Genomic DNA, 25682 nt, shown 5'->3' on the forward strand with positions numbered 1-25682 from the left:
TTGTCCTGTTGACAATTTTGATTATTATTATTTTCATATTGTAAATATCTAAAGTAAGCTTTGACAATATCTACATTGTTACATCATGCCAATAAAATAAATTGAATTGAAGAGAGAGAGAGAGAGAGAGATTCTTAACACATGGCTCTAGCTCCTATTGTTAAAAACCTTATATGTTCCATCTATCCTCTATGTCCCTCAGATGAAAGATGCTACATTCAGGTCAGAGGTAACACAACAATCGTGAGGCTGGCACTCACTGGTCACAGGTCTTGCTGACCACCTGGTGACCCTGGTCAGCTGGACCAAAGGCTGTGTGGGTTCACAGGCATCCTGTTATGCATGACCTCTGACCTCACAGTGGGTTGGGCCTCAGATGTGTGGATGAGCTACAGGGAGCTGGTCAAAGGTCCAGTCTTCACAGAGCAGTGCTGTGAACCTGAATTAAATTAGGTAGCTGCTGCCCAGTTCCCATCACACTGGCCTTTAAGGCTTTATGGTCAAACAGGCCCTTTGGCGAAGCCCACTCTCCCAGACACACACACAGGAGTGTCTGACTCTACAGTATCTCTGACAGTGCGGTTGGTGTATAAGTAGAGAATACAATGGAACAGATTACTGTGGTGTGGAGTTGTGTAGGGAGACCCTGTGGTCATTTCCACAGATTTCTGCCCAGCTGGCACATAACATTCTGAGAACCATATGTTTCTTAGGTGGGAATTTCAGATCATTTCCTACAGGTTTCCTTGTGGTTGTATTTCAAGTCGTGTTCTCAAATTGTTCCGAGAACATTAAGAAACAAACAATGTTCTCCTGTGTGAATTTCAGTACTTCAGCACAATGTTTTTCTGCAGGATTCCTCCTGGTTCTAGTTAAAGTCATGTTCTCAGAACATTAAGAAACCTTTCCATAAAAACCACAAGAAAACACTAGTAAGAATGTTGTACATCCTCATAGTTGTGTTGAGGTGTGTTGGCCGCGCCCACTAATTGGCTACACCTGATCTTAATGAGTGCGTGTTTCCTTTGAAATGGGGTCTATTTGAATAGACTAAAATGAACAGCTTTGTATGAATACAAATATAAAAAAACACAGAATGCTAGCTCTATCCTAGTGGCACAGTGGACTAATTCTATGAATAGAAAACAGAAAGTCATAGGTTCAAATCTCACTGCCTTAATACAGAAAGTGTTTGCATGATTAATGCCGAAGCAAATTCATTTCCATGGGTCCTATCTGCGTTTGGAATTAAAAACAGTCAAACTAACCTAGCAGTGTTATTAAAATATGTTTTAAGTACGTTATTTAATTACCTTCAAATAACCTAGAATTTCCATTCTCAGAAGGTTAATAAAACATTGCATGAAAAGTTTCAGGGAACCATAGTAAAACGTTCTCAGAACCTCCCTGCAACCTAAAAATGAACGTTCCCAGAACAGGAGAAATGTTCACTTCCGTTCTCAGAACATTTTTTAAAAGTTCAGTTTACTCGTCAGGAAACGTATGGCTTTGTTCACAGAACCAATGGGAAACCAAAAACGTTGTTCCCACAATTTCCAAGGAACCAAATGTGTTAACTGGGTACAGACTAAGATTCTGATAAACAATGAGTAACATGCAGGGAGGTATACAAACAGACACTATGAAGGACATCAACACATGACACACAACAGACAGTACAGAAACAGCCCTCACACAGGCCGCAGGCCACCATTGAAATACAGAACCGTAACACAAAGGCCAGCGCATAACAGAGCCATATTTCTACAAATCGGCCCACTTCTCTCGCTCTGGGTCCACTCTTGCCCTCCCGACATTGCTCGTGTTTCCTTTCTTCCGCCTGCCTCTCTCTCTCTCTCTCTCTACTGGGTTCTGATCTTATGTTTTAGCCATCAGGGTACTACTGCTACCACTCTGCTCAGTATTGACACCAGCCAACATCAACAGCAGAGGTGAGGACACGATGATGACTTAGCCATGCTGCCATGGTCAAAGATAGAGTGGTCTCAGCCAACAGCACCACCACCCACTACTGCTCTCTGGTGGTGGATACCAGAACTGCACTGTACTCCACAGGATGGTAAATTGAGATCCGGTTGGATAGATCAGATTAACTACAACCACATGTTTACAGATGACCATGAAATATGGTTAAGCGATGGCGGCTTGGGTTCAACCCATCATAAATGATAGTAACCTAGAGGTATTGCTGTTTTAGCCCTACAGTAACAGAAACATTCATATTCAAATACATTTGTCATGAGGAAAACATTTTAAACTGCATTTTCTTTCCCTATCCTCAGATTCTGTCTCACATTGTTTTGGGTTCTTTCAATCTCACCAAAGGAGGGTTGAAGTATTGGATTGTACACCACCTGCCTGAAAAAGACTACTTTACCATGGAGAGACTCAGTTCTATCTTCATACCAAGTGTGATTGGCATCTTGAGAGGTGTGGTTGTGCCCCCTGTTTATGTTACGTAATCTGTACAGGTGCCACTGTGCCCTTGTGGGAGTGAGTGTTGTCTGAACACGGAAGGTATATGTTTTTGTCTGCAGTGGACTATGGTGTTTTGCAGTGTTGGGGAGTAGGGAACTATACTGCTCAAAAAAATAAAGGGAACACTTAAACAACACAATGTAACTCCAAGTCAATCACACTTCTGTGAAATCAAACTGTCCACTTAGGAAGCAACACTGATTGACAATACATTTCACATGCTGTTGTGCAAATGGAATAGACAACAGGTGGAAATTATAGGCAATAAGCAAGACACCCCCAATAAAGGAGTGGTTCTGCAGGTGAAGACCACAGACCACTTCTCAGTTCCTATGCTTCCTGGCTGATGTTTTGGTCACTTTTGAATGCTGGCGGTGCTTTCACTCTAGTGGTAGCATGAGACGGAGTCTACAACCCACACAAGTGGCTCAGGTAGTGCAGCTCATCCAGGATGGCACATCAATGCGAGCTGTGGCAAGAAGGTTTGCTGTGTCTGTCAGTGTAGTGTCCAGAGCATGGAGGCGCTACCAGGAGACAGGCCAGTACATCAGGAGACGTGGAGGAGGCCAGAGGAGGGCAACAACCCAGCAGCAGGACCGCTACCTCCGCCTTTGTGCAAGGAGGAGCAGGAGGAGCACTGCCAGAGCCCTGCAAAATGACCTCCAGCAGGCCACAAATGTGCATGTGTCTGCTCAAACGGTCAGAAACAGACTCCATGAGGGTGGTATGAGGGCCCGACGTCCACAGGTGGGGGTTGTGCTTACAGCCCAACACCGTGCAGGACGTTTGGCATTTGCCAGAGAACACCAAGATTGGCAAATTCGCCACTGGCGCCCTGTGCTCTTCACAGATGAAAGCAGGTTCACACTGAGCACGTGACAGACGTGACAGAGTCTGGAGACGCCGTGGAGAACCTTCTGCTGCCTTCAACATTCTCCAGCATGACCGGTTTGGCGGTGGGTCAGTCATGGTGTGGGGTGGCATTTCTTTGGGGGGCCGCACAGCCCTCCATGTGCTCGCCAGAGGTAGCCTGACTGCCATTAGGTACCGAAATGAGATCCTCAGACCCCTTGTGAGACCATATGCTGGTGCGGTTGGCCCTGGGTTCCTCCTAATGCAATACAATGCTAGACCTCATGTGGTTGGAGTGTGTCAGCAGTTCCTGCAAGAGGAAGGCATTGATGCTATGGACTGGCCCGCCCGTTCCCCAGACCTGAATCCAATTGAGCACATCTGGGACATCATGTCTCGCTCCATCCACCAACGCCCCGTTGCACCACAGACTGTCCAGGAGTTGGCGGATGCTTTAGTCCAGGTCTGAAAGGAGATCCCTCAGGAGACCATCCGCCACCTCATCAGGAGCATGCCCAGGCGTTGTAGGGAGGTCATACAGGCACGTGGAGGCCACACACACTACTGAGCCTCATTTTGACTTGTTTTAAGGACATTACATCAAAGTTGGATCAGCCTATAATGTGGTTTACCACTTTAATTTTGAGTGTGACTCCAAATCCAGACCTCCGTGGGTTGATAAATTGGATTTCCATTGATTATTTTTGTGTGATTTTGTTGTCAGCACATTCAACTATGTAAAGAAAAAAGTATTTAATAAGATTATTTCTTTCATTCAGATCTAGGACGTGTTGTTTAAGTGTTCCCTTTATTTTTTTGAGCAGTGTACATTCAGTAGGTAATGACTTGTTGTGCCATGTAGTAGTGTAGCGAACTACAGAAGCTAACCTTTACCCATAAAATATGGGTAAAGTGTGCAATAATTTTGTTTCTTTTTCGGCATCAGACCTGCCGGTAACGCTTTGACACCTAGAGTCATAACACTGACAGTCATAACCATGTCATAACTGCAGACATAACACCGTCATGACACATTTAGACCTGTTGTGCCATTTATTACATGTCTGGTTATGACACCTACGTAAGAGTGTCAAACCCACAAAACATTACATCATTATTATTTTTATTGACCATATTAAATTGTAATTGCGTACTAGTCAGACATGCACCTACCCCAAAGCTCAGTTGCTGATGACCGGGATGAATGCAGGAGCACATTTCAGGAGCTGACAAGACACCCTCTTTTTGACTGATGTCTGATAGAGGGCTTATATGATGGTCACAATGCTTCTTGACAGTGTCATAAAGTGTATTTTATTAGTCCAAGTGAAGTGACACAGGATGGTCAATATGCTTCATGAAAGTGTCATAAAGTTGATTTCCTAAAAGCTACTTAATTAAAACATGGAGAAAAAAACCCATCAAGAATTCATTACAAAAAAGGATTTAAGAAAAACTCAAATGAAAAGAAACTTCATGGCAGGGAGAAAACTAATTTGAATAAATGTGGGTTGACACCTATGGTGTCAGTAACAGCCACAAAGCAATGCAATATCTGTCACAACAGGTGTAAATATATTGGTCATGACTGTTGACCATATGACAAGTTATGTCAGCTGTTATGACCGTGTCATAAAGTGTTACGACACTGAGTGTCAAGTGTTTACACCCTCCATAATTCTCACTTGAAACATTGTAATAGGATAAATAACACATTTTAACATATGACCACAACGTGATCAGTCTTGCAATTTGTCGTCTATGACATTTCCCATTTTCTCATATGAACACACTAAATAATTTGGATGCAGTGAACTACCCAGCTGGCACATAACGTTCTGAGAACCATATGTTTCTTAGAGCTTGGTGAGAACATGGTGGTCCTATGGTTTATTTGCACACAACCTTCCCACAACTTTCTGGGAATGGTGCTGGATAGTTGCTTGGCTTTGGAACACTCAGCACATTTAAGGGACTCCACAAAAAAAAAGTCATTACTTTAATAGAACGTTCCCTAAAAGTTCAAACAAGGTTACATTTCATTTTTGGTAATGTTATAGGAACATTCTCCAACTGGTCTGACATTGGGAATGTTGTCAAATAGGTCAGAGAATGTTAAGAAACAACGTTGTGGAAATTTCAGTATAATGTTTCCTACAGGTTTCCTCATGGTTCTATGTGAAGTCATGTTCTCAAATTGTTCCAAGAACATTAAGAAAACTTCCAAATAAAAACTACAAGGAAACTTCAGTAACGTTTAGGGGTGTTGGCTGTGCTGACTAATTGGCCACACCTAATCCTAATGTGTGTTTGTTTCCTTTGAAATGGGGTTTGTTTGAATAGACAAATGAACAGCCTCATATGAGGTAAAAAAAACATGGCATGCTAGCTCCATTCTGGTTGTGCAGTAGACTAATTCCATGGATAGGAAACAGAAGATCATAGATTTGAATCTCACTGACGCCGTGTCACAATAAAGAAATGTGTTTTACATGATTAATGCCTAAGCAAATTCATTTCCAAGGGTCCCATCTGTGCTTGGAATTAAAAACAGTTAAGTCAGCTATGTCTTGCTTAACTTCTTCCAGTGTGAAGTAATGGGTAGCATGGCAAACTAGATTTTTAGAGTAACGTCCCCAACACTGGTGTTTTGGATGTTTTCCAGACAAATCCACAGGAATCCCACATCTGCAGTTAAGTAAATCATCCATTGCCTCATGGAGCTCACGGAAGGTTGTACACAATCAACGCAAAAGGTCATATTTTCAACAAAACATTTATTGCTGGCATAATGCAACCATAGAAAACACCAGAAGGACCTGGTAACAACTGAAATGTACAAAGGGAGTACAGTACACACAAGTGTGGATGTCTTAATTCCACAGTTCCCTTTGTGTCCCCAGTCATACCAGTAGAGGCTCAGTGCAGGTAGAGGTGTTGCTGGAACCACAGCACCACATTGAGGAAGCAGTCAGCCTGAGTGTCCACACGAGCCAGTGAGTGGGCGTCCTCCGCAAACAAAAGCAACCTGCAAGGGCAAGCAGTTGTATTTATTAGCGGACAACGTAGGAAAACAAAAGCAAGCAATTTCTTATTGGACAAGTTCAGGTAGTCCCTCCCTGTTTCAGTTTGTTCTGCTTCTATTAGGTACCTAACAAATACGGCCCAGAGTTCACACAGGTCAACGAATCATCTAACAATGCTAAACTAGGACGGCGCTGCAGTGGATAGCTGCCGTCTTACCGGCTCCTGACCAAATTCTGCTATAGAACAGCAATCAAATTCTGCATCAGAACAGCAATCAAATTCTGCTATAGAACAGCAATCAAATTCTGCATCAGAACAGCAATCAAATTCTGCTATAGAACAGCAATCAAATTCTGCTATAGAACAGCAATCGCGAACCTCGATTCGGATAGAGATTTCTACTTCAACGAGTCGGCAGCTCTGGTCGTTTACCCCGGACCTGGCCCTGATCCCCGGGACTCGAAAGAGGAAGCAGCGGCGAAAGAGGCAAGCGAGGCGGCATCATGATTAGGCTACGTCGGCGCGCATCTAGACCGCCATTGCCGTCTGTTTTGTGGGCGAACGTACAATCACTAGAGAACAAACTGTTGGCGACTATCCTATCAACAGGACCTGAAGAACTGCAATATCCTACATTTCAAGGAGTCTTGCCTGAACAAGGACAATACACCTCACTGGTAAGATCAGAAGGCAGCCTCGGGTAAGCTGAGAGGGGGAGGAGTGTCTCAACAGCTGGTGCACAAACTAATTTTAAGGAAGTCTCAAGTTTTTGGTCGCCTGAGTACGAATACCTCATAAGCTGCAGATCATAATATGTACCAAGAGCGTTTTCATCGACAGTAAGTCAAAAGTTTGGACACACCTACTCATTCAAGGGTTTTTCCTTATTTTTACTATTTTCTTCATTGTAGAATAATAGTGAAGACAACAAAAGTATGAAATAACACATATTGAATCATGTAACCAAAAAAGTGTTAAACAAATAAAAATATATTTTAACATTTGAGATTCTTCAGAGTAGCCACATTTTGCCTTGATAACAGCTTTGCACACTCTTGGCATTCTCTCAACCAGCTTCATGAGGTAGTCACCTGGTATACATTTCAATTAACAGGTGTGCCTTGTTAAAAGTTATTTGGGGGAATTTCTTTCCTTAATGCATTTGAGCCAAATTCTATAGTAAGTACTGTAGTGTTCTATAGTTATTTTTTTATGTGGGCAGGATGATGGATAATATAACAAGCGGTTGTCACCTGACGGGGGAGCCCCTGCTCTTCAGAGAGCGGTACAGCTCCAAACCTTGGTAAGGGGACACTCTCCTGTCTTTACCCCCCAGCATCAGGAGCACTGGGGCCTTGATCTGGACACAGACGGACAAAACCAAATGATATGCTTGTCTCTGACAGCTATAGGGGAGTGTGTTTGTATTTGTGTGCATGAACCTCAAACCTGAGGTGCGTAGGTGATGGGGGATTTCTGGAGCATGGTGGTGAGAGCCTCTGGGGTGGGCAGCTGGTCATAAGAGTACTGCAGCCCCACACTAGAGTAACGCCTAGGAAAGGTAGAGGGAGACACAGGACAACTATCCATCAACCAACCAATTAATCACATTGTATTTGCATAGTACTTGTATTTTTATTTATTTATTATTTTTACAGCATCTTAAATATGCAGTGCACACACTTTCCATCCCCCAACTAGTGCACTACAATTAGTGTTTTACAGTCTCATTTAGGACTCCCCAGTCCTATACACTGATACACAGAGACAGTGTCAAGTCTCACCAGTCCACGATGTCACTGGTTCCCAGTAAGGTGGCAGCGTTGATGACTGGGTTCCTGACGGCACACGCCTTGTAGAAGTCTGGGAACTGGCCAATCAGGTGGCAGGCCAGGAAGCCTCCGTGGGACCCACCCATCACCACCACTTTATCAGGGTCAAGGGTTAAGAGCTTCTCAGCAGTTTGGTCAGCAAGGGCAGTTAGCACAGCCCTCTGGGAATGATAGTTAGGAAGAGGTTAGTTGAACAAGGTGTGTTAGTAGTATTGAGTTAGAACAAAAATTAGCAACCTGACTGACACCCTGGGTTGAAACACTTGTAGTCATTTTCAGCTGAGAGCTCACTCGGTACCTGCACATCCTTGACGTCTTGGCTGCCGATGTTACCGGCCAGAGAGAAGATGCTGTCCTGGCCAAAGCCAGTGGAACCCCGGTAATTCACTACAAAACACAGAGCGAGAAACAATATTCTAACAGTGGATACCAGTGTGTGTGGGTATGAGCCAAGGAGGAAGTCCACTATCTTACCCATGAGTACAGCAAAGCCCAGTTTGACCAGGACTGCTGTAGTGACATTCCACTCCGCAAAGAACTGGGAGTGCGGCCCACCTGGGAAAGAACACAAGCTTCAGTGAGTCCTCCGTGATCTCTTTCATAGATCAGTTCCCATATACATAAAAGCATCTCAGAATAGGAGTGCCGATCTAGGATCAGTTTTTATACAAATTAAATATACAGCGAAGATTTGATCCTAGACCAGTGCTCCTACTACGAGACGCTTTATGAATACGGGCCCAGGAGCTAGATTCTCCAGAGGTTTCTCTCACCATGGACAAACACCACCAGAGGAACCTTGGTGCGTGACGGAAGGTGGTTTGTCGTAACCAGCAGGGCCCCGAAGTCTAGGCCAGCTGCATAAGAGACACACAACTTACTTCATTTTATTGTTCTCAAGGACATGCAGTTATGGCAACCAGACAAGTTGTAAACCACTATTGACTGACTCACAGTACTCTGGGTTCTCCTCCTGGGGTGTAGGGCTGACGTCCAGAACATTGACGATAGCACCAAGTAGACACGACTCACCCAGATGGTCCCAGGACACCTCCCCCTCCCCCCCAGCCAACGGAAGAAAAGCCACTACCTGCAATGACAATGCATATATGACCAGTATGGGAGGGGGGGGGGGGGGGGGTAACCTAAATGACCAGTATAGGGGGGGGAACCTAAATGACCAGTATAGGGGGGGGGTGTAACCTAAATGACCAGTATAGGGGGGGGTGTAACCTAAATGACCGTATAGGGGGGGGTGTAACCTAAATGACCAGTATAGGGGGGGGGTGTAACCTAAATGACCAGTATAGGGGGGGGGGGGTTGTAACCTAAATGACAGTATAGGGGGGGTGGTGTAACCTAAATGACCAGTATAGGGGGGGGGGGGGGGGGGTAACCTAAAGGACCAGTATAGGGGGGGGGGTAACCTAAATGACCAGTATAGGGGGGGGGGGGGGTAACCTAAATGACCAGTATAGGGGGGGGGGTAACCTAAATGACCAGTATAGGGGGGGGGGGTAACCTAAATGACCAGTATAGGGGGGGGGGGGTAACCTAAATGACCAGTATAGGGGGGGGGGGGGTAACCTAAATGACCAGTATAGGGGGGGGGGGTAACCTAAATGACCAGTATAGGGGGGGGGGGGTAACCTAAATGACCAGTATAGGGGGGGGGGGTAACCTAAATGACCAGTATAGGGGGGGGGGGTAACCTAAATGACCAGTATAGGGGGGGGGGTAACCTAAATGACCAGTATAGGGGGGGGGTAACCTAAATGACCAGTATAGGGGGGGGGGTAACCTAAATGACCAGTATAGGGGGGGGTAACCTAAATGACCAGTATAGGGGGGGGGGGGGTAACCTAAATGACCAGTATAGGGGGGGGGGTAACCTAAATGACCAGTATAGGGGGGGGGGTAACCTAAATGACCAGTATAGGGGGGGGGGGGGGGTAACCTAAATGACCAGTATAGGGGGGGGGGGGGGGGTAACCTAAATGACCAGTATAGGGGGGGGGGGTAACCTAAATGACCAGTATAGGGGGGGGGGTAACCTAAATGACCAGTATAGGGGGGGGGGTAACCTAAATGACCAGTATAGGGGGGGGGGGGTAACCTAAATGACCAGTATAGGGGGGGGGGGGGGTAACCTAAATGACCAGTATAGGGGGGGGGGGGGGGGGTAACCTAAATGACCAGTATAGGGAGGGGGGGGGGGGGTTACCTAAATTACCAGTATAGGGAGGGGGGGGGGGGGTTAACCTAAATGACCAGTATAGGGGGGGGGGGGGGTTAACCTAAATTACCAGTATAGGGGGGGGGGGGGGGTAACCTAAATGACCAGTATAGGGGGGGGGGGGGGGGGGGTTAACCTAAATGACCAGTATAGGGGGGGGGGGGTTAACCTAAATGACCAGTATAGGGGGGGGGGTTTAACCTAAATGACCAGTATAGGGGGGGGGGGTAACCTAAATGACCAGTATAGGGGGGGGGTAACCTAAATGACCAGTATAGGGGGGGGGTAACCTAAATGACCAGTATAGGGGGGGGGTAACCTAAATGACCAGTATAGGGGGGGGGGTAACCTAAATGACCAGTATAGGGGGGGGGGTAACCTAAATGACCAGTATAGGGGGGGGGGGGGTAACCTAAATGACCAGTATAGGGGGGGGGGGGGGTAACCTAAATGACCAGTATAGGGAGGGGGGGGGGGTAACCTAAATGACCAGTATAGGGAGGGGGGGGGGGTAACCTAAATGACCAGTATAGGGAGGGGGGGGGGGGGTAACCTAAATTACCAGTATAGGGGGGGGGGGGGGGTTAACCTAAATTACCAGTATAGGGGGGGGGGGGGGGTTAACCTAAATGACCAGTATAGGGGGGGGGGGGGGGTTAACCTAAATGACCAGTATAGGGGGGGGGGGGGTTAACCTAAATGACCAGTATAGGGGGGGGGGGTTAACCTAAATGACCAGTATAGGGGGGGGGGGTTTAACCTAAATGACCAGTATAGGGGGGGGGTTAACCTAAATGACCAGTATAGGGGGGGGGGGGGGGTTTAACCTAAATGACCAGTATAGGGGGGGGGGGGGGGTAACCTAAATGACCAGTATAGGGGGGGGGGGGGTTAACCTAAATGACCAGTATAGGGGGGGGGGGTTAACCTAAATGACCAGTATAGGGGGGGGTGGGGTTAACCTAAATGACCAGTATAGGGGGGGGGGGTTAACCTAAATGACCAGTATAGGGGGGGGGGTTAACCTAAATGACCAGTATAGGGGGGGGTTAACCTAAATGACCAGTATAGGGGGGGGGTTAACCTAAATGACCAGTATAGGGGGGGGGGGTTACCTAAATGACCAGTATAGGGGGGGGGGGGGTTACCTAAATGACCAGTATAGGGGGGGGGGGTAACCTAAATGACCAGTATAGGGGGGGGGGGTTACCTAAATGACCAGTATAGGGGGGGGGGGGGTAACCTAAATGACCAGTATAGGGGGGGGGGGGGGTAACCTAAATGACCAGTATAGGGGGGGGGGGGGGGTAACCTAAATGACCAGTATAGGGGGGGGGGGGTAACCTAAATGACCAGTATAGGGGGGGGGGGGTAACCTAAATGACCAGTATAGGGGGGGGGGGTAACCTAAATGACCAGTATAGGGGGGGGGGGGTAACCTAAATGACCAGTATAGGGGGGGGGGTAACCTAAATGACCAGTATAGGGGGGGGGTAACCTAAATGACCAGTATAGGGGGGGGGGTAACCTAAATGACCAGTATAGGGGGGGGTAACCTAAATGACCAGTATAGGGGGGGGGTAACCTAAATGACCAGTATAGGGGGGGGTAGTAACCTAAATGACCAGTATAGGGGGGGGTAGTAACCTAAATGACCAGTATAGGGGGGGGTAGTAACCTAAATGACCAGTATAGGGGGGGTAACCTAAATGACCAGTATAGGGGGGGTAACCTAAATGACCAGTATAGGGGGGGTAACCTAAATGACCAGTATAGGGGGGGTAACCTAAATGACCAGTATAGGGGGGGTAACCTAATGACCGGTATAGGGGGGGGGTAACCTAAATGACCAGAATAGGGGGGGGTAACCTAAATGACCAGAATAGGGGGGGTAACCTAAATGACCAGAATAGGGGGGGTAACCTAAATGACCAGAATAGGGAGGGTAACCTAAATGACCAGTATAGGGGGGGGGGTAACCTAAATGACCAGTATAGGGGGGGGGGGTAACCTAAATGACCAGTATAGGGGGGGGGGGTAACCTAAATGACCAGTATAGGGGGGGGGGGTAACCTAAATGACCAGTATAGGGGCGGGGTAACCTAAATGACCAGTATAGGGGCGGGGTAACCTAAATGACCAGTATAGGGGCGGGGTAACCTAAATGACCAGTATAGGGGCGGGGTAACCTAAATGACCAGTATAGGGGGGGTAACCTAAATGACCAGTATAGGGGGGGTAACCTAAATGACCAGTATAGGGGGGGTAACCTAAATGACCAGTATAGGGGGGGTAACCTAAATGACCAGTATAGGGGGGGTAACCTAAATGACCAGTATAGGGGGGGTAACCTAAATGACCAGTATAGGGGGGGTAACCTAAATGACCAGTATAGGGGGGGTAACCTAAATGACCAGTATAGGGGGGGTAACCTAAATGACCAGTATAGGGGGGGTAACCTAAATGACCAGTATAGGGGGGGTAACCTAAATGACCAGTATAGGGGGGTAACCTAAATGACCAGTATAGGGGGGGTAACCTAAATGACCAGTATAGGGGGGGTAACCTAAATGACCAGTATAGGGGGGGTAACCTAAATGACCAGTATAGGGGGGGGTAACCTAAATGACCTGTATAGGGGGGGGGGGTAACCTAAATGACCTGTATATGGGGGGGTAACCTAAATGACCTGTATAGGGGGGGGTAACCTAAATGACCTGTATAGGGGGGGGTAACCTAAATGACCAGTATAGGGGGGGGGGTAACCTAAATGACCAGTATAGGGGGGGGTGTAACCTAAATGACCAGTATAGGGGGGGGTAACCTAAATGACCAGTATAGGGGGGGTAACCTAAATGACCAGTATAGGGGGGTAACCTAAATGACCAGTATAGGGGGGGTAACCTAAATGACCAGTATAGGGGGGGTAACCTAAATGACCAGTATAGGGGGGGTAACCTAAATGACCAGTATAGGGGGGTAACCTAAATGACCAGTATAGGGGGGGTAACCTAAATGACCAGTATAGGGGGGGTAACCTAAATGATCAGTATAGGGGGGGGGGGGGGTAACCTAAATGACCAGTATAGGGGGGGGGGGGGGTAACCTAAATGACCAGTATAGGGGGGGGGGTAACCTAAATGACCAGTATAGGGGGGGGGGTAACCTAAATGACCAGTATAGGGGGGGGGGGGTAACCTAAATGACCAGTATAGGGGGGGGGTAACCTAAATGACCAGTATAGGGGGGGGTAACCTAAATGACCAGAATAGGGGGGGTAACCTAAATGATCAGTATAGGGGGGGTAACCTACATGTTTTCCACAAGCACATGGAGTTGCTAACTAAATATAAAAGTAGCCAGGTGGGATCGCCCGGGCCAGGTGGTTAATAATTTTCTGGGAAACAAGCTCTATTTTGGTGGCCTCCAATACCTTGATTCCATCCGAAATACTCAGCGAAATTATTGAATACTTTTGAGTTTACCTCCCAAATTTGATTTTTTTGGTGGTATTGTTTAAAATTAAAATGACTGAAAATGGATGAATCTAGTGTATTGCTATTTTTGATTAAATATTGTCTTGGCTTAGACAATAAAGACTATTTTTTAATTAAGAAAAGAAACCGTAATTTTTTATCCAGTCTTCTCTTGAGATTAAAGAATTTTACTGTAAGATAAGAATTGCCACAATGTTTGTTCTTCAAATTAAGTAAATAGACCAAATGATCTTAATTTATATTTTAAGTTACATTTTAAATCAAAGAAATTGTGTGACGAGCACTTCTTCAAATGTAAAAAATGGCTCTAAAATAGTATATATTTGAATAAATGACAATTCACAAGGAAAGTTGAAAACACTTATTGAAATTCTTCCACTAATTTAACTGTCGTCAGTTACGTCATTTATTGAAGAAAAAAAACACTTGTTTAATGACCTGACCCACAGATTTCTTCTTAATTAATCTTTTAAGAGTTTGTTGACTTCCACAGGCATAAAGTTCCCTTATAAGAGGCATTTTCTCAGCAATCTGCGATACAGGTATAATTGAAGAATGAAGCAGCAGTTGACTACTCCATTGTCAACACTTTGATTAAAATCAGTAGACATAGATCAACATATTTGAAAATAACATATGCATCATTAGCTTTGGAAATAAATCAATAAGTTCTCTTTCGGACCAGAGTGAGGCTATCGTTTCACTAGCCTACCTATTTTTCTGCAGTGAGGATTCACCATATTCATCGAACGTTATCATTTAACTGCAGTTAATCACCAACAAAACTACCACTATGCGAATGAAGCCAAATCAACTCTTACCGATGCGATTCGATAAACTGAGTGACTCGTCAGTAGCCTAACATCACTGTCTGTCAAGTCCTGATAAGAGTTCATATCGAAAATACAAACGAGATCTTTAGTTTACTTGTCCCGATGCGATATGGTTGTATGATTTATGAACGGCAAGGATATGAGATTGACTTTTTCAGTTAGACAACATTTATGAGCCAAGCTTGTTGTTCGTCAATCAAATCACAGCTCTGCCATACCAAGCAAAAGAGCAGTAAATGCTCATGGAGTGAAACTGGAAAAAAAGGACTTCAAAGTTGTTTTACTGTCGAGGCAAATGAATTGTAGGCAGATCATTGGAGATGTGGTTGTCTTACTAAGATGTCAGTTTTTTTATTAACATGGACATGATCTTTAACCCTAGACTGCAGTTACTGCCTTCTTGCTTGATACACCAAATGAAATGCGTTTCCATGATGATTTGGTTTAACAAACGTGTTCCCTAGTTGCGCAGTGATTGGCTCAGTGTCCTGTCACTCATGGGGACATTATGTCAAGGCAAAATCTAAAAAGGTAGAGTTCCAAAACTCAAGCCCTTTGGGTGCCGTCATAGGCTGCATTCCAAACACTTAAGACACATCCTTTCTCCTCAGCCCTAAAATGAAGTGGACACTTCTGATGACGTTATGATTGCACGTCTACTTATATTAACTATATATTTATTCATGTATGATAGCTAGCAAATTAATTAGCTAACTAGCGTTAGCCTGCCTAGCTGGAACTTCTGAATGAACATTTATTTCTACAATTTCCAAAAGCTAACAAAACAAAAACATTTACAAGACGTGTTGGTGTATTAGCAGCACAATTTCTAACTTATTTACATTTGTTTTTACTTACACTGTTGACTCCATATTGACCTTGGGATTTTGGCTGACTTTTCTTAGCGGATGTACCATCATCGCAAATTGAATTATGGGGCATTTCAGGCCCCGAAGTGAACATAATTGCACACCCGCAAATTCCATTAAAAACGAGGGCTGAGGGGCTTACGTTGCAAACTTCCCTTGCTTGGCTAATCATTTGGACCGACAAATATGGCCACGGGGATTCCCCCAAGGGCATAAGGCGAGGGTAAGTGGACGAGGGTGTGTCTTTTATATGTTTGAAACGCAGCCATTGAGTTACATTAGAAGTGTCCATCCAAGAAGGCTCAAGGTCATTGGCCACAGATAAAATGACGTCAAATCACATTATATCTGCCGTAGCTTTGATTGGACTGATCATGTCAACGTCATACTTAGCTAGCAGTCATCATGAATTAAGTCGACAATCTACTGGCAAATCCTTGTCATATGAGAAATTATGATAAAACTTAGCGGTGCTCGTCGGCCATTGGACATAAACATTACACACCAAGTTGGAAATCGCTAATTCAACAATGAGTGGTTTGGAAGGAATCAGTGGCTAACTGCAAGCATTGCAAAGCAATTACTAGCCTGATATTCAGTGGGGTGGGTGTTTAAAAGGATAAACATTCAACACGATGGGCTAGAAAAGGTTGAATACATTGGCCATGCTGTCAATCCAGCGTTACTTCTGCAGCATTCAAAACAACTGGAAACTCGGAAATGGGAAATCTCAGACATGTTTGTTGAAGCAAGTCAGCCATATCAGCTATTATTTTTTAAAGGCAGTAAATGAGGCTGAATGAACGGTTTCGCTGCCAGACAAGGCTCCGCTGATAGCCAGGTGTAACAGTGGTAAGGATTCACTCTGTGGTGCTGAAAAGAAAGCTCTCTAGTTGGGACAGCTTTATGTCGGTCTTAACCGTGTGTGGGCACTGTTGGTCACCGTTATAGTGCAATTAATGTACTGTTTAGTGTAGTGGCTTGCACCGAAAAGAAACAAAATTGGAGTTTGCCCCACCAAGATTTACATGCTAAAATAGCCACTGAGCATGAGAAAGAAAATAAATTAATGTGCCACGACTCATCGTTACCACATTATATGGGACGTGCAAATTGACTCACATAGACGATGAAGGAGCATCATGCTCTCTCAGAGGAGGCTGGTAGGAGGAGCTACAGGAAGACGGGCTCATCGTAATGGCTGGTACGGAATTCATGTAACGTATCGAACACAAACACATGGAAACCACATGTTTGACTGTTCCATTCATTACAATGAGCCCGTCCTCCTATAGCTCCGGCCACCATCCTCCTCTGTGCTCTCTCCCTCCGTGTAAAGAAATGTGACTGCAAGCACAGTGTACACAACACACACACCCAGGAGGTACAGAGAGACCGTCAAACCAGCAGACCGTCAAACCAGCAGACTGTCCCTGTCGTCGGTCACTTTCTGACTGACACACGCTATGAGATGCATATCATTCATTTTAGTGGGAGAGGGCTCATGAACTTTTTTTTATGACTTGTGAATTGTAAAAAGTAGCATAGTTAATTTAAGTGGAAAAAGTACCCGGCTGAAAATTAGTGTAACCGGCTGTATAGTCGACAGCCGGCGCTAGTGGAACACACTGTAACCTCAATGCCCAGCCCTCTGTATAGGGGTAACCTCAATGCCCAGCCCTCTGTATAGGGGTAACCTCAATGCCCAGCCCTCTGTATAGGGGTAACCTCAATGCCCAGCCCTCTGTATAGGGGTAACCTCAATGCCCAGCCCTCTGTATAGGGGTAACCTCAATGCCCAGAGCGATATATGAATGACCACAATACTGTATTACCAGGCGTGGGGCCTCGTTCAGATGGGAACAGTGGACCACCATGAGGTCATTCTGGATGGTGAGCAGCTTCCAGCTCCCAAATTTCTCAGCTGAGTGGAGAGAGAAAGATTGAACGGTTTGCTACAGCTCGGACTAGTTGCAGTTGAAGAAGCTGGAGATGAAAACCTAACAGACTAATAATCATATAAAGGAGAGCTTACGGGCAGACATGCGGGTTACTCTCCTAGTGGTCCTGTCCACTACAAAGAGGTCCTGGGAGAGAGGGACAGATGGGAAAGTGAGATCATGGAGTACAAAGTTGTCTGCTTGTGTGCATGTTCACACTATACCCTCCAGTTCCTCCGGGCACTACTGAAGACCACTCTCTGGCTGTCTGACGCCCAGCATCGAGGTGGCAAAGCCTCATACAGCCCAGCAAACTCATCTAGGGACAGACAAAAGGGGGGGGCACAGGAACGGGGATTGATAGATAATGTCCGGGAAGGAAATGGGTGAGAAGCAAGAGATGGAAAGTGCAGTAGGAAATGGGGTGCCATTCTATGTCAAGTTCAAAATGTTGCGTTAAAGTTATTCAAATTCTGTACCTTTCTTTGGCCTATTGACTACGTCCACCAGCACCGAGATCTTCCTTGTCTCCAGGTCATACTGTGGACAGAGAGAAGGTAAGGATATAACAGTATAACAGTGCAGAATACCACCAGCGAAGCATAAGCAGCACTCCCCACTGACCTCCAGACCATCCTTGCTTCTTTCTGATAAGGCGGTAACGGCTCCTTCATGAAGGGGCTGGGAGCAGGGGTCTGGAGGTAACGCTGAGGACTAGGCTGGGAGCGAGGGTAACGCTGAGGACTAGGGGCTAGGCTGGGAGCGGGGGTAACGCTGAGGGCTAGGCTGGGAGCGGAGGTAACGCTGAGGACTAGGCTGGGAGGTAACGCTGAGGACTAGGCTGGGAGGTAACGCTGAGGACTAGGCTGGGAGGTAACGCTGAGGACTAGGCTGGGAGGTAACGCTGAGGACTAGGCTGGGAGGTAACGCTGAGGACTAGGCTGGGAGGTAACGCTGAGGACTAGGCTGGGAGGTAACGCTGAGGACTAGGCTGGGAGCGGGGGTCTGGAGGTAACGCTGAGGACTAGGCTGGGAGCGGGGGTCTGGAGGTAACGCTGAGGACTAGGCTGGGAGCGGGGGTCGGGAGGTAACGCTGAGGACAAGGCTGGGAGCGGGGGTCGGGAGGTAACGCTGAGGACTAGGCTGGGAGCGGGGGTCGGGAGGTAACGCTGAGGACAAGGCTGGGAGCGGGGGTCGGGAGGTAACGCTGAGGACAAGGCTGGGAGCGGGGGTCGGGAGGTAACGCTGAGGACTAGGCTGGGAGCGGGGGTCGGGATGGTAACGCTGAGGACTAGGCTGGGAGCGGGGGTCGGGAGGTAACGCTGAGGACTAGGCTGGGAGCGGGGGTCGGGAGGGTAACGCTGAGGACTAGGCTGGGAGCGGGGGTCGGGAGGTAACGCTGAGGACTAGGTTGGGAGCGGGGGTCGGGAGGTAACGCTGAGGACTAGGCTGGGAGCGGGGGTCGGGAGGTAACGCTGAGGACTAGGCTGGGAGCGGGGGTCTGGAAGTAACGCTGAGGACTAGGGCTAGGCTGGGAGCGGGGGTCGGGAGGTAACGCTGAGGACTAGGCTGGGAGCGGGGGTCGGGAGGTAACGCTGAGGACTAGGCTGGGAGCGGGGGTCTGGAGGTAACGCTGAGGACTAGGCTGGGAGCGGGGGTCTGGAGGTAACGCTGAGGACTAGGCTGGGAGCGGGGGTCGGGAGGTAACGCTGAGGACTAGGCTGGGAGCGGGGGTCGGGAGGTCACGCTGAGGACTAGGCTGGGAGCGGGGGTCGGGAGGTCACGCTGAGGACTAGGTTGGGAGCGGGGGTCGGGAGGTCACGCTGAGGACTAGGTTGGGAGCGGGGGTCTGGAGGTCACGCTGAGGACAAGGCTGGGAGCGGGGGTCGGGAGGTAACGCTGAGGACTAGGCTGGGAGCGGGGGTCGGGAGGTAACGCTGAGGACTAGGCTGGGAGGTAACGCTGAGGACTAGGCTGGGAGCGGGGGTCGGGAGGTAACGCTGAGGACTAGGCTGGGAGCGGGGGTCTGGAGGTAACGCTGAGGACTAGGCTGGGAGCGGGGGTCTGGAGGTAACGCTGAGGACTAGGCTGGGAGCGGGGGTCGGGAGGTAACGCTGAGGACCAGGGGCTAGGCTGGGAGCGGGGGTCGGGAGGTCACGCTGAGGACTAGGCTGGGAGCGGGGGTCGGGAGGTAACGCTGAAGACTAGGAGCGGGGGTCTGGAGGTCACGCTGAGGACTAGGGGCTAGGCTGGGAGCGGGGGTCTGGAGGTAACGCTGAGGACTAGGGGCTAGGCTGGGAGCGGGGGTCTGGAGGTAACGCTGAGGACTAGGGGCTAGGCTGGGAGCGGGGGTCTGGAGGTAACGCTGAGGACTAGGGGCTAGGCTGGGAGCGGGGGTCGGGAGATAACGCTGAGGACTAGGGGCTAGGCTGGGAGCGGGGGTCGGGAGATAACGCTGAGGACTAGGCTGGGAGCAGGGGTCGGGAGGTAACGCTGAGGACTAGGCTGGGAGCGGGGGTCTGGAGGTAACGCTGAGGACTAGGCTGGGAGCGGGGGTCTGGAGGTAACGCTGAGGACCAGGGGCTAGGCTGGGAGCGGGGGTCTGGAGGTCACGCTGAGGACTAGGGGCTAGGCTGGGAGTGGGGGGGAGGGTCTGGACTGGGGTCTGGGAGTTGGGAGGCTGGAGGTCAGGCTGGGGACTCACCTGCTGCATGCTTAGACACTGGCTGTGGGGGCCAAACACCTGTCCCTCCAGGTACACCAGGTAGCGTCCATCAGGGCTCAGACGGGGGGACGAGACTGAGCTGGTGTCCCCAGACAGACACTCTGTGTAAGGAGAAACAAGGGGTTGCAGGTTGGAGGTTTGAGAGGAGGAAAGAGAAGCTTTGTTGTTAATTCGCTGTGAATTAACAAGTTGATTACCATGACAATGAACACAGGAAATACTCACCACAGTTTCCTTCCAGGTCCAGACAAAACAGAGCTGACCTGAAACCAGAAGCTCTCATTTTAGTCTTACTAAAATAACACATAAGGGCATATCTTGATCAGTCTATTACTCTGGAATATTGATTAGTGATATGACTTAAACATAGTAGACTACACAGGCTGTTCCTTACCTCCTATTGGAGCAGAACCTCAGGCCCAGTCTGAAGGGCTCATGCCACCAGCCCACAAAAAACACAGACTCGCCATCATGGGCCCAGAGACCCTGTGTTAACCAGACAGACAATCAGCATGACAACAATTACTGTACATTTACATTTCATGGCATAACATGATATTACATAGAATTACATGACTATAAGACATGTCATGTGACTGGTGATCTTTACAGTGAAGTTGCAAATACCATACGATGCTCTGCTAATGCCTTTATTGGTGTGTGTGTGTGTGTGTGTGTGTGTGTGTGTGGCCCCGTTTGTGCTCACCTGGCCTGGGGACACGTGTGACGGGACACCCTGCAGCACTGTTACCGTGCCCTTGGCCACGTCGGCCACACACAGCACTGGGACACTTTTACTGGTCAAGCCTTCCCCCCAGTCCTCCCAGTACACACTCTTATCCTGATGCACAACAGGGGAAAGGAAGGGTGTTGAAGCCATGAAAAAAATAATAGAAATAAACACTGGATCATGTTTACGCAACATAGCAGCCATCCTAAGAGTACTTCCAGAACCACCCGAGTGTCACTTTAAGGACTACATCCAACTGAATGTATGGCTAAACATACAAAGACAAGTAATAGAGGAGAAGTGATCAGGGTGTTTCTGATACCTTCTCAGAAGGGCCTTCCGAGGGCCCTGCTCTTGGCTCTCCAGCTGATGGGCTGGAGGCTGAAGCATATGACTCTCCTATAGACCTTTTCCCCTCAGCTACATACAGCAGCCTGCTCTCACATGTAGACCAGGCCAGGCAGCCAAACTGAGCTGCACGCAAAGACAGACGGCGAACAAGAGACAAAGACAGACCGACATGGAGAGAGAGTGTGGCTGATGAATTCAAGCAAATGGCGCCGATTAGGTCCACAGTGGACAGGTCTAGCATCGGACAGAATACTCAGAGCACCATAGGCATTAAAACCACCCAGGAAAAGGCCTTACCATCCTCATACACTCTCCCATGTTTGTTGAGAGCTGAGAGATCGAGGATCTTTTTTAGACACCTGTTGCTCCATACCTGAAAATGAACAGACCCTATTAAAGTTAAAGCAAACAAATACGCACCGTATGGGGGTGGGTGAAGGAATTTAGCCAAATGATGACGGACACACCCAGACTACGCCATCCTTACCTCCAGGAACTGTTGTACCACAACCTGACCGCTGGTTACCCTGACAACCGCCTTCAGATCTCCAGACAGGGAATAGGAACTCAGAAATCTATTTGAGCAGGAAGGAAGAAAGCTTTGAAAATGGCAGCTCAGAGAAAGACCTCTCGCGTCTTTATTAAATACCTCCCCTATATAATCATCTTACACATTACGTCATCAACACCAGACACTGGGATGGAGAATGAGTGGTGGGGGAGTGTTAATGTGTCCGTCTGTCTACTTACTCGCCGTGTAAAAGGCTGCAGGGGCTTGGTGGTTGGATGTTTATGTCGGTCTCTTGTCTGTAGTTTTGAATCAGTGTCCACTGCTGGGCATAGTGCAGTCTGGCTCCCCGGACTGTCTCAGTCTGACTCCACTCTGATAGGCGCAGGTGAAGGAGAGGTTAATAACTAGGATTATTTTTTATTTTTTTTCCATCAATAGATTTAAAAAGTAATTTGAACTATTTTTTCCCCAACCAAACAAACATAATAGCATATGTGCAGTCAAAAAAATAAAACACTTCCAGGTTTATAAATATCATAAATCAGGGAGACCTGCTTGTCTGCATATGTTTTTTATGGGTACCAATTTGTCTGCTGTTCAGTGTTCTTTAGTGTGTGTGTGTGTGTGTGTGTGTGTGTGTGTGTGTGTGTGTGTGTGTGTGTGTGTGTGTGATGTATAGAGGGCTAATGCCCAAAAGCCTGTTAAAGCATGGGCAGCACCACTGAGGCCTTTGAGAATGATAGAGGCCTCTAGTGATCAAAAGGTAGCATTGAAGGCTTTCGCCACTTTAACGTCAGCAACTGGGTGGTACTTCACACTTAATTGGCTGATCCTGTTGGAGTCATGTCCATCCAGGTCATCAGGAGGGATCCGGCCAATCGTGAAGAAAATTGACTACTTCAAAATGGAGATAGCCTCAATGGTGCTGTCCATGCTGTCCATGCTATTGTCACAGATCGAACAATGAGTCAGATATTTCCCTGGATGTATACATGTGAAGCATCCGGTTGGCGTTTCCACACACTACCAAATATGGTAGTGAGGAAGCCCAGCACTGGGAAAAGACGGAGCAAGATGGATTTTGGCCAAAATTATGCAAATATTCTCATCAATGAAACATTTGATCGCCATACAGTTTTCTGTTTCCAAAACTAGAATCTGTAACAAACAGTGGACTGCATTTTGTAGACTTTACCCTTTACCAAAAATTATGTTGTTTAGAAGGAGTGCAGGGGTGAATTGAGTTATTGCACACTCACAACGAAGTAGGCGTTCCTTAACGGAAATACGCTAATAAATACTAGAGCGAGCCAATAGGATCTTACTAGCTCGTGCTTGGCTCTGCCCACGTCCTTGCTCGTTCTGCCCACTATGATTAATTTGCTCAAATTGGAAATGACCAAAAAAATTGGGGGGAGTTTGCCCCACCAAGATTTACATGCTAAAAATGGCCAATGAGCATGAGAAAGTACAATTTCTGGCACATTAATTTATATTCGAAGTGGATTTCGACTCATCGTTACCGCATTATATGGGACGTGCAAATTGACTCACATAGACGATGAAGGAGCATCATGCTCTCTCAGAGGAGGCTGGTAGGAGGAGCTACAGGAAGACGGGCTCATTGTAATGGCTGGTACGGAATTCATGTAACGTATCAAACACAAACACATGGAAACCACATGTTTGACTGTTCCATTCATTACAATGAGCCCGTCCTCCTATAGCTCCGGCCACCATCCTCCTCTGTGCTCTCTCCCTCCGTGTAAAGAAATGTGACTGCAAGCACAGTGTACACAACACACACACCCAGGAGGTACAGAGAGACCGTCAAGCCAGCAGACCGTCAAGCCAGCAGACCGTCAAGCCAGCAGACCGTCAAGCCAGCAGACCGTCAAGCCAGCAGACCGTCAAGCCAGCAGACCGTCAAGCCAGCAGACCGTCAAGCCAGCAGACCGTCAAGCCAGCAGACCATCCCTGTCGTCGGTCACTTTCGGACTGACACACACTATAAGATGCATATCATTCATTTTAGTGGGAGAGGGCTCGTGAACTTTTTTTCTAATTTATGAATTGTAAAAAAGTAGCATAGTTAACTTGAAGTGGAAAAAGTACCCTGCTGAAAATTAGTGTAACCGGCTGTACAGCCGACGCTAATGGAAAACACTAACCTAAATGAGCACAGCATTATATAGGCGTACCCTGAATGTCCAGAGCTCTGTAGAGGCGTAACCTGAATGTCCAGAGCTCTGTAGAGGCGTAACCTGAATGTCCAGAGCTCTGTAGAGGCGTAACCTGAATGTCCAGAGCTCTGTAGAGGCGTAACCTGAATGTCCAGAGCTCTGTAGAGGCGTAACCTGAATGTCCAGAGCTCTGTAGAGGCGTAACCTGAATGTCCAGAGCTCTGTAGAGGCGTAACCTGAATGACTAGAGTGGTGGAAATGACATGCTCTGGTCTATCTTGGGTTAGTTATAGAAATCTTTGCTATAATGGCACAGACACAAGATGAGTCCTCTATGTATCTCTATGGTAGCAGCAGAGACAGAGGAAGCGAGAAACCCCACACCCTAATTGTTTCTGGTTACATTACAGTCAGTCATTGTAAATAAGAATTTGTTCTTAACTGATTTGCCAAGTTAAATAAAGGTTAAATAAAAATATCTAAAAATACACCCTTTCAGTTTGTTAACCAACTCAGATGCAGATGAAAATTGACTACTTCAAAATGGTGATGGCCTCAGGCGCAACCTATGGTTTCACAGACACCATAGTGGGACAGTTACAACGTTGCGATCTCTGTGTGTGTGTGTGTGTGTGTGTGTGTGTGTGTGTGTGTGTGTGTGTGTGTGTGCGTGCGTGTGCGTGTGCGCGCAGTGTCTCACCTGTACATAAAGTGAAACTCGTGCCGTTTAATAGTGCCATGTAGTCATTCGCCGTCACGAAGGCAGAAATAGGGGTGGGATACCCACTAATTTCGCGGTACAAAGTGCTGATAGCGTCGGGTTCCATTCGTGCCTAGGTGCAGTAGCGTTAGTTAGACATGCAGCTAGAAACTGTTTTTGGGAACACTTTTACAGTGCATTAGCTAGCTAACTAATCACTTTCATCGATTACAGGTGATAATAAAGCCATGTGACTGCATGCGTTCAACAAACGAACATTATGTATCAGCTTCATTTTAACGGTTAGATAGACGAATGTTAAGATAAACGTAGATGGAACACAAATGTCCATTTTGAGCTAAAGTGGTACTTCTAAATCTGTGAAAAAAAGAACAATAGTTGTCTTTTACCAGGAACTCCATGTCTACACGACGGCCTATACCATTTCATACAGGGGCTGATGGAAGAGACCGAACGCAAGGCGGCAGCAGCAACACATTTTGTAGGATTCACAAAGGAAGTGATTAATGGCGCCTTGGGATTTCACCCCAACTCTGACGTCATCCCATTGAAGTTGACATTTAAAACGATCGGGAGGTCCAAAGAATCCCAGATAGCACTAACCATTGAAAAAAATAAATAAACATCTCCTGCCCCATCCAATCCCACCATTTGAATCCCAAAGATAATTCGTAAAAATCCAAATAACTTCAGAGATCTTCATTGTAAAGGGTTTTAAACACTGTTTCCCATGCTTGTTCAAGGAACCATAAACAATTAATGAACACACACCTGTGGAACGGTTGTTAAGACACTAACAGCTTACAGACGGTAGGCAATTAAGGTCTTAGTTATGAAAACTTAGGACACTAAAGAGGCTTGTCTACTGACTCTGGA

General features: G+C 47.1%; 1 protein-coding gene across 1 annotated transcript; it reads right to left on the reverse strand.

Moving 5' to 3' along the window:
* Positions 1-6108: 6108 nt before the first annotated feature.
* On the reverse strand, positions 6109-25303 carry LOC115166230 (acylamino-acid-releasing enzyme). Its single transcript, XM_029720053.1, has 22 exons — positions 25196-25303; positions 24786-24918; positions 22142-22274; positions 21879-21966; positions 21689-21764; positions 21363-21514; positions 21017-21151; positions 20705-20796; positions 20536-20573; positions 20290-20411; positions 18065-18125; positions 17810-17904; positions 17681-17732; positions 17481-17569; positions 9165-9300; positions 8984-9067; positions 8685-8765; positions 8509-8597; positions 8163-8371; positions 7828-7930; positions 7632-7738; positions 6109-6379 (listed from the first exon to the last, which is right to left on the reverse strand). The coding sequence occupies exons 1-22, from the start codon at positions 25205-25207 to the stop codon at positions 6271-6273; spliced, it is 2196 nt and encodes a 731-aa protein (XP_029575913.1). The 5' UTR covers positions 25208-25303; the 3' UTR covers positions 6109-6270.
* Between the last annotated feature and the right edge of the window lie 379 nt (positions 25304-25682).

The sequence above is a fragment of the Salmo trutta genome, chromosome 28 (assembly GCF_901001165.1).
Source record: "Salmo trutta chromosome 28, fSalTru1.1, whole genome shotgun sequence".
In the NCBI taxonomy this organism is placed as follows: Eukaryota; Metazoa; Chordata; class Actinopteri; order Salmoniformes; family Salmonidae; genus Salmo; species Salmo trutta.